General features: G+C 35.8%; 2 protein-coding genes across 2 annotated transcripts; both read left to right on the top strand.

Moving 5' to 3' along the window:
* The first annotated feature begins 346 nt into the window (after positions 1 to 346).
* SWEET17 (Nodulin MtN3 family protein) lies at positions 347 to 3,469 on the top strand. Its single transcript, XM_007035568.3, has 6 exons — positions 347 to 576; positions 739 to 775; positions 893 to 1,103; positions 1,200 to 1,361; positions 2,683 to 2,802; positions 2,917 to 3,469. Exons 1-6 carry the CDS (start codon positions 543 to 545, stop codon positions 3,064 to 3,066), a joined length of 714 nt encoding a protein of 237 aa, XP_007035630.1. The 5' UTR covers positions 347 to 542; the 3' UTR covers positions 3,067 to 3,469.
* A 4,355-nt stretch (positions 3,470 to 7,824) lies between these two features.
* Positions 7,825 to 9,757, top strand: LOC18603528 (uncharacterized). The gene has a single exon (XM_018120436.2). It carries the CDS (start codon positions 8,038 to 8,040, stop codon positions 9,322 to 9,324), a length of 1,287 nt encoding a protein of 428 aa, XP_017975925.2. The 5' UTR covers positions 7,825 to 8,037; the 3' UTR covers positions 9,325 to 9,757.
* The last annotated feature ends 379 nt before the right edge of the window (positions 9,758 to 10,136 follow it).

The raw sequence follows: 10,136 nt of genomic DNA, 5'->3' as shown, positions 1-10,136 counted from the left end.
CGAGTGATACAGAATGAGAAATATCAGCCTTCCAGGGCCCTCATTCTATTATTATATACTTCCACAATCGAATTTCTCCCGTGGATTAGATCACGTTTTACCATTTTTCTAGTTTTATAATCATGTTATCAGTCTTTCTTGCTCTTTTTACGGTGTTCTTCCTTTCCACCTTTCAAAAAAGAGACGAAGGAGTATTAATATTCTTGTGATATTGTGTGATTCTCGAGTCATAAACTGTTTGACAACCTTATATCAACCACAACTTTTTAACAGGGAAAATAAAAATCATAGGGACATAGCCATATGGCAAAATTAAACTACATAAAGTACTCTCCAACGAGTATCATCTTCTGTACTACAAAATAATTGCATCGAGTTGGCAGGCTTTCTATATCTACCATGTAAGGCGCTTAAAAAATGGTGCAAAGCTAGACTAATTCCCCCTCCTTTCCTTTCTTAAGCTAACTTCCCCAATCTTCCCTTTAATTCCCAAACATACAATCTTCTTTTTGCCATTTTTTTCCCAATCATTTTCAGTAGATATGGTTGGGTCAAGTTTCATAGTGGGTGTTGTCGGTAAGGCACAAACATCAGTACTTTCCTTCTTTTAGTTCTTTACCTGTACCATAAATATCTCATTCTGCAGTATGAGTTTGACTGTTTAAGCTTCTGATCATGAATAGATCTTTCTGCAAAGATACATGAAATGAAAATCTCATGTTTGATTTCTTCATGCAGGCAACGTCATCTCAGTTCTGGTTTTTCTTTCTCCAATGTAAGCCTTTGTTAGCCATATATACCCTTCTCAGCTTGAAACTTCAAAATAATAAGATGAAAATGGCTGATTTCCATGATCTAAAACCTAGCTATGGGTTTGGTTTTGTTTCTGCAGTGGGACATTTTGGAGAATAATAAAGCGTCAGTCGACAGAGGATTTTGAGAGCCTTCCGTACATTTGCACACTGTTGAATTCATCCTTGTGGACTTACTATGGAATCACCAAGCCTGGAGGACTCCTTGTCGCCACTGTTAATGGCTTTGGCATCCTGGTTGAAGCTGTCTACGTTGTTTTGTTCCTCATATATGCACCAAAAAAGATGAGGGTAAACTTAAGATTTTCTTTCATTTTTCTAAAATAGGAGAAATCTCACTGTCACTTACCCTAGTAAACTCTTAACTTAATCTTCACATCTTTCCAGGTCAAGACAGGCATTCTCGTAGGGATATTGGATGTGGGTTTTCTAGCAGCAGCCATTGTAGTCACTCAGTTAGCATTGACAGGAGAAACTCGTATCGATGCAATAGGCTTCATGTGCGCAGGCCTCAACATCATCATGTATGGCTCCCCTTTGGCTGCCATGGTAACAGCCCTTTGATCTTCTCTATGCTTTGCCCCATTCCCAGATTTCTTTTTAATGAGAAGATTGAAAATCTGCAAGCAAACACAAAAAATTAATCTCCTGAATTAGACATTATAAGATATATATAGCATGAACATCTCTAATATGATAAATTTCGATCTCTACTACGCCTTCTTAAGAATATGTTAGAGAGATAACTCAATAATTTTCAATACAAATGAATTTTTGAGTTAAATATAACTTAAAAAATATCATATTAAGCAAATTTTTCTTCTGAATTCGGTGTTGTCTTCTATCATCCTTTTTCCTTTTTATCTTCTGTCTCCTAGTTTTGATGAAATTTCCACCATAACAAGTATTTCCTAGTGCACCAAAAGTGTACATTATGGTTGTTTATGGCAAACAGCTCACCCCAGCTGTATATAATATACTAATTATATATAGTAGTAAACATTTCTTGAGGAGTTTGGTTACCTAACCACTATCTCATGTTTTAAATTAAATAAATATATTAAATATCATAAAACGATATAATAATTCGATGAAAAATTAATCATACAAATAAAAAAGTAACATCAAAACAATCATACAGTACTGGTTACATATTGGGACCCATGATTGAAATTAACTCCTTTTCCACTTCCTTCAGTTCGTCAAAGATATTTTGAGCAATTGAGGTAATTTCCATTGCCAATTGGGGTTTGCATTTTGCAGTTATGCTGTCCTTTACATGGAAAAGGAAAAATAGTACAAATGAAATAAATCTATAATGCTTGTGACTAACGCTTGCATCTGCTCCTCATATCTTAGGGTTAGGGTCCTTTGGCAGCTGCATGCATAAGGGCCCTTTCCTTGGCCTCATCTTAGTTTAGCTAGCTTTCTTTTTCTTGTCTTGCCTTTTTCTAATTTTCCATTTTTCTTTTTAGTGGATATATAAGCCAGTGTACATTCTTTTATTAAATATTTAGATAACTAGAGTTATAGTTTGTTAATTTCTTTTTTATTAAGTTTCTTATCTTATTAACATTTTGTCGCTTCAAAATAGATAAATTCTCATTATTTATTAATTGAAAGTAACTCTTCAAATGCAGTAAGTTGAGTTTCAAACCCTCACATCCCTCCATGGAAATTTAAAAAATTATATCTTACACATTAAAAAACTTAAAATCTCGATTAGAAATGTGACAAATCCAACATATTTTTTGGGATACAAATGATTTAACAGATGAAATTGCAAAAAACCATTAAGTCCAACATCGACAAATTATATATAGAGAGGTGGATTTTAATGATCTTTTAATTACTACTATATTGGTTTCAGAAAACAGTGGTGACTACCAAGAGTGTGGAGTACATGCCATTCTTCCTCTCCTTTTTCCTTTTCTTGAATGGAGGAATCTGGGCTTTCTATGCTTTGCTCGTGCAAGACTATTTCCTTGGGGTAACTTCTCTTCCCTTCCATCTTCATCATCATCATCAATTCATAATATAATAATAGTATAGGGTCTTATATATACATATATAAGATTATATGTTTATTTTGTCTTTGGTATAGATACCAAATGGGATAGGTTTCCTACTAGGAACAGCACAGCTTTTGCTCTATGCCATTTACAGAAATGGAAAGCCATCATCAAACAACATTTCAGAAGGATTAATGGAACAAGGATGGCCAACGGAGCCCCTCATATCGCCATTGCACTAGCCATATACTCATATGCATGCATGCAAACAGAATGGGATTTGGGTTGGTTTCCCACTACAACAAAATGGCTGGAGGAATGGTACCACCACCATTGCCCTATTGTGAGACTATTTCAGGCTCAAAAAGGAGACAACAACAACAAAAATGTAAAAAAAAGAAGAAGAAGAAAAATCTTCATTCAAAGCAATAGTATCAATCATAAATATTAAATGGCTTGTCTATGCTTTAGGTAAAAGAAGTACTATTATCATAGAATGGATTTACCTATATGACAGATTTTTTGAAGTCCTAAATTTATTTATTTTTTAATTCGGTTTATTTGCTTATTAATTTGTTTAAACCGATACATGTACCGGATTGCATCTCTGTTTAAATAGAGAGAAATTTTAATTATGGTACGTAATTAAGTAAATTCCCTATTTTACTTATATAGGAGTTTAGATTCTTTATTTTTTATTATTTTTTTAAAATTTTTAGCATATACCATATCCTAATCTATTGATGTAAAGTTGGTCTGACAAATGAAATCTTCCAACCCAACCCAACCCAATTTGACCTAAGATTGGGCTTTTCCCATAACATGTTAGGCTTAGAGCTCTTTCCAATCATTTCAATCTCTTGATGTGAAGATCCACACTTGGCCCAACTCTTACTTTCTTTCTTTGGGTTGCCGGTCCAACTCTTGCCTTATTAATCTACGTAGATTAAGCTGCTCAAAGATTAAGGTTCAAGGTCTTAACTCTTCAAAATTTGTTTATTTAACTACAAAATGATCATAACATGCACACCTAAAATTTTTTTATGCAATTAGTTGATTTTAATTCGAAATTAAAAAGACAAAGAGATAAAATCGAATAATCAAACACGATAAAGACTAAAAAACCCAAAAATTTTGTTAATTTTGTCGAATTCATCTGCAATAAAATTAATTTATCCGAGAATACATTCGAAAGATAAACTCGAAATAAAGCTCCGATTTTGTTTCTTTAAACAAATCAGCATTTCCTCTTACTCAAATTTTCTCTTCTTTTATTATATATATCCTTGACCCAAAAAAAAAATCCTTTCTTAGGGTTCTTTGCTGTTGTTGCTCACCTGTCCATGCAAATAAAACATTTTGTTTCATTATATGATATAATAAAATGAAGTACGCATTTATTAACATGGTCGTGCATTTGTGCCCCAAAAGTATGTGATGTGCCTTAAAAGAATGAATGGTCTCCCTCTTTCACTCCCTCTCTCTATATAAATATATATATATATATAACTGTAGGACTAATGAACCCTAAGATTTTTCTTGTCCTTATCTGCTAAATATTAGAGTACAAGGGCACCGGCTTAAACCCTAAGCAAAAACTGGCACAAAAGCACAAAGATAATGTTCTAAAAACCAAAGCAGATCCATTAAATTGTATAATAATCTAAAGATTCAAACACTTTTGGTTGGACATTTCACACTTAGTCCAAACCTCAATCACCCTCTCTCTTTCTTTGAATCTTTTTCTTCCTTATTTTATGTAATGATTTGTTGTCTCAGTTTCATGCTTCATTCCCATGATGGATTGATCATGAAGTCTTTGTAGTTGGTATGTATTATATATTTTAATTCTTCATAAAGTTATGGGTTTGTCCACATTTATTCATTTTTTCCATGGTCGGATTGGAGAATTGTAGAGAAACCCAAGCTACTTATAACTTCATCTTTTGCTCTTTGTTATGCTTTGGAGTAATTGTATTTATTAATGGAAGCAATGGTGGGTATTGTGGTATAATATTCGGAAAAAAATTCTTAAATTATTTAAAAAAATTTGAATAAGTTTTTATTTTATCATTATGTTTAATACAATTTATATATTTTTATTTTGAGTCAAATATGTTTTTATAATTAATGATAGATTAATTTTCATTAGTTAAAATATCACTTGTCATTTGATCCTTACATGATCACATGAAAGATGAAAATATCACATGATAATGTCATCATATTATATCAGCAAATCATGTGATCATTCATTATAACATACCAACATATTAGGTTAGTATAACGTGATATAAAAAATAATAAATGATATTTTGATTAATTAATAACGATTAATTAAAAGATTTATTAAGCTCAAAATAAAATATGAACCATATGTTATAATCATTTGGATTTATGAGTTTTTATTGACCGAATCCTTGGTAGATGACGGTCCACATCTAAACGTCTTAAACCATTAGAAAAATGTGCTTAGATTAGAAACATAGAAACCGACTTTGGGCAAAAAGAGTTAAAACTCATAATTGAGAGAAATGGTAATTTGAAATCGACCTCACAATGAAGACACTATCTCTAGGCATCAACAATATCATACAATCGATCCTTTGAGAGCACGACATGAGCATCAATGCACCTGCTAAGGGAAATAAATCAGTCACCTGGCAAGGAAAAAGGCATGTGTGAGCCGTTGGATATATGATCAAAGCAAGCAAGAGGGGAAGTCGATACATAAATCCAAAGAAGAAAAGACACAAAAGGGGGTGAAGGGTTAGGATTCGGTAATCATGATCGAAAGGCAGAAAAGGGAGAAGCTGTGATCAGAAAGAGACGATGGAGTAAAATCCAGGGATGGAGACGATTCACTATTTGGGATTCAATCATGTGGTAACGGAAATAGAGACTCGTACCCACCATTTGCTTCCATTAATAAATGCAAAAATCCAACTAAACTACGTATACTCTTTAAAACTTAGCTATTCAGTTCACCCCATCCGCGGGGTGCTCACATGAGACAAAAACAGTGAGGATCTCCATGTGCATCTTCATCCAACGGTGGATATATAAAGGTCGATCAAGCTTAACCAAACTATGATCTTCCCCGTTAAGATCAAATTATATTGTACTGTTGATCCCTCATTCTTCCTCAAAATTATGTACTATTGTTAACGGTTCCTTTTGGATACATCTTGTCAGCATTTGGTTCAATAATAAGTACGTATCCTTTTGTTTACATAACTCGAATTATTTTATATACCAAAACGAGTCCCTTCTCGACCCAATATAAGAAAAAGTTTTTGGATAATAATTATTGAAGTGCTTGTGTAATTGGAAGTATTAATGGTGTAATTCGGATCGGGTCTTGATTCGAGTTGGAACATTGAATAACTTGTTTAGGGTTTACCATAAGATTTTATGTTGAATTTATTTTTGAATTAATTTAAATAAAATAGACATGTTACACAATAAAGTTTAGATGGAATAAAAACTTTAGCAAGTTTGGATGAACTACTCAAAAACATTATGTACAATTCTACACGTGACACAGTCATCACCCCCTTTTTTTAATCTTTGACATTTGTGTTTATTCCCATTCATAACTTTGTTTAAGTTTTTGTTGCATTAAATGTGTGACAATGAAAACTAGAACTATGGGTACATTTCCATTATTAATTGCAGTCTCTATATACAGGTGCTTTGTGCAATCACTTATCCTTTTGCTGCAGTATTTCATCTTTAACTCTTAATTAATGCAAAAAAGAAAAATTGGGTGTTGAAGGTTATGCTGTCAAAGATTGGAGGATGAGCAAAAAAACAAACATGGGATCCCCACCAATGTTTCAAGATTGTGCATGAATCCAGCAATGGACCAAAATGTCTTTGATTGCTCTGATTATTTTCTCACCAACTCTGACTTTCTGAGGCTTTTCATAGTGGCGTGTGAGCAACTGAATGAAGGCTCGAGAACTCTTAATCAGATAGGTCACATACACGTTTGTATTAATGGAGTAAATAGAGTCATACACTTGGCAGAAGGTTGTTTTCAATTCTCATAATAAATGCTGCATAGCAATACAGATAATGGAGTCCCACCAGGGAGATTCTGTTCAAGTAATGAAAAGGAAGAAGACGTTTGGTCATATACAGTTTCTCCAGGGGGTCACCGTGGGCCTTGCTTGCTTGGCTTTGCTGCCGCAATCTACCAGAGCCTTCTAGTTAATCAAAATAGTCACAGTTTTTTCCCTGGAACCAGGCTTAAGCTAGGACACAGTTTTCTTTTCCCTGTGGACCACTAAACTACACAGACTTATCATTTTATCACTTGAATTGGATAAACTCGAGCCATGGAAATCCGAAATCTATCAATGCCAGGGATGAAACTACTGGCCTAATCATTGAAACAAGACTCAATACTCTTTCCATAATTTTAAGTTTCATGATATCCATTGTCAAAGTGTCATCCTCATCCGTGGTGAAGGGGTAAGTACCTTTTTTACAGTCCATGAACTTTATACTTGTGGGAACACAAAAATATTGTAGACGCTACTGACCACATTACTGATACCGGCGAGTGACTGTTGATGGAGGGAACTTGACACGTAGCTTTGGGAGGAAGGGCAGCCAAATAGTAATAATGTAATGGCAGAAAGAGGGAATCTACTATCCATCCAAGAGAGAGCAGAAGCATTTTTCTCCTTCTAAAAATTCTACAAACATAAAAAAGAGGGCAAGCAAACAACTTTAAAAACTCCAGAGCAAGTTCAGAGTACGTGAGAGGGAGAGAGAGAGAGTTTTGTAGATTCTTGTGCTGGTGCTTTGAGGCAAAAAGTTTAGGGTTTAGCTTGTCTTTGTTATACACTTTATTTAATGTATTGGTAAGTCAGTCTTGCACGTGCTCCTGGGGACTCTCTCCCTTTCAGTCCTTCCCCTACCCCCCCCCCCCCCCCCCCCCCCCCCCCCCCCCCCCTCTCCCCTACTTACTTCATTGCCATTTTTTTTCCCACTCAATTACGCTCTCTGACCCCCTGCTCCTCTTCTTTTGTTTGCATCTTCCCTTCCAATCTCTTCCCTTCTCTCTCTCTCTCTCATCTCTTCTTGGCAGGAAAAAAGTGACTTGGAAAAGAAAGCCACATCTTTGACATGAAAAGAGAGCAATAACAAGTAAAAGATTTGTAGCTTGGAGAATCTCAAGAGATATTGCCTTGGAAGATAACATGATGGAAGGAATCAAAGGAGGAGGAAGGGTTGGTGTTGGTGAAGAAGATATGGGAGATGGCATGCAGTGCAGCGATCATCCTTATAGAAACAACCCTGGTGGGATCTGTGCATTTTGCCTTCAAGAAAAGCTAGGGAAGTTGGTTTCTTCTTCTTTTCCTTTGCCTATTCGTGGGTCATCATCATCTTCTTCTTCTCCTTCTTTTAGATCTGATACTGGTGCCGTTGGTGCTAGTTGTGGCAATGGTGTTGTTGGTACTTCTTCTACTTCTCTTTCTCTTTCTCTGTCTGTCCGTCCAACATCAACAAAAAGTAGGAATGATAATGGCAATAATAGTCATTATCAAGAATATTATACAAGGCGGGCCAGGATCCCCTTCCTTTTGGCAAAGAAGAAGAAGAAGATCATGGTGGCATCATCAGATCATCATGCAGCTCCTGATATCGTTTTTAAGAGAAGCAAGTCCACTACAACTCCTAGGAGAGGCCGTTTCTTGGATGCTTCTGTTGATGATCGTGAGGACTCTAGCCCCAGGAAGAGAGGTGGCTTCTGGTCATTTCTTAATCTTTCTTCCAAGTCCCATAGTACCAAAAAACTAGAAAAAATTGCTTCTTTAGCAGCACCGGCAGTAGCTGCAACAACAGCAACAACAGCAACAGCAACAACAACAAGACCAGCAGGAGCTGCAGCCACTAGTTCTGTTGTGAAGCCAAAGGAGAAATGCTTGGGATCATCATTGTCCAAGAGAGGAGGCATTGTGGTCGTGGAGGATGATGATAGTCCTAATAGTCAAGCTACTCCCTCTGCGTCATCATTTGAGCGCAAGGTTTCAAGATCCAGATCTGTTGGTTGTGGAAGCAGGAGTTTCTCTGGTGATTTCTTTGAAAGAATCTCAACTGGGTTTGGAGATTGCACTCTTAGAAGAGTGGAGTCACAAAGGGAAGGCAAACCAAAAGTTGCTGCCTCATCATCTGCAATGAAAGAAAGGGTCAAGTGCGGTGGCATTTTTGGTGGTTTCATCATGACCTCTTCTTCGTCATCCTCATCCTCATCTTCTTACTGGGTATCCTCCTCAGCTGAGGATGTCAATGGGAAATCAACGGCCGGGACTCTTGTTCATGGTAGGAGTAAGAGTTGGGGTTGGGCTTTTGCCAGCCCCATGAGAGCTTTCAGCAAGCCTTCTTCTAAAGATGGTAAGAGAGATACCATCATTCGGGAATCAAACAGCAAGAACACAACTCCCAATCTGGCAGCAATTCCTTCCTTGTTAGCTGTTAGAGGCTAAAGAGAAGAACTTGGTGGTAGCTCTTGATTTCGGTTAATACACATTACATTTGGTTACCTGCTTATTTCTGTGTTTATGATCTTTCTTGGACTCCATTCCATTAGTAATGTTACACTCTTTTTCTTTCTTAATTTTTTTTTTGTTTCTATATATCTGCAAATAATTCTGTTTTTAGATTAGTTGCCTGGTCCTTACCTTTGTTGGGTAACTGAGATCAGCACTGATGGAATACTAGTATCAGAACTCAGGTGAGTTTGGCAAAGTGAAACTGGTTCAAGGAGGAGAAAATACTGGTCAAACAAATTTATGATTATCTGTTCACTTTGTGATCTGCAGAAGTTTTCTGTTAAAAAAAAATTGTATTCTTTAATCTTTGTAGTGTTTATTTGTAAGTTGTACCTTAATGTAATGGCAAAGAAAATGTGGGTTTTTAATATTCTGTAACAAGTTTCTTCCCTGATCACATGCGTACACATGTTTGTTGGTCTTGGACACACTGGAAGTTCTAATACAAACATATTTATTGCTTGGCTATGTGTAAATGGGAGTAGTAGCCCCATGTTAACATTTCCTTGACTGTTTGATTTTTATGGGCCTATGTTAATTAAAAACCATCAAAAGATTTGTTGTTTTTCAGTATCATTTATTATAAGGCTTTTTTTTACCAAACAGACTATTTTGCCAGCTGCTTCAACCTCTGTGTTTTCTGTACTAACAGTCTAAAACATGGTGACACCTCTTGGGTTTATTAGTTAGCAGCTTGGGGTTGGGCAGTTGTGCTACTATTTATGAGATCTGATGCAAACATAGTC

The sequence above is a fragment of the Theobroma cacao genome, chromosome 4, assembly GCF_053813885.1.
Source record: "Theobroma cacao isolate CCN51 chromosome 4, ASM5381388v1, whole genome shotgun sequence".
In the NCBI taxonomy this organism is placed as follows: domain Eukaryota; kingdom Viridiplantae; phylum Streptophyta; class Magnoliopsida; order Malvales; family Malvaceae; genus Theobroma; species Theobroma cacao.
The sequence above is the reverse complement of the archived record's forward strand: the minus strand, read 5'-3'. Positions and strand labels throughout refer to the sequence as shown.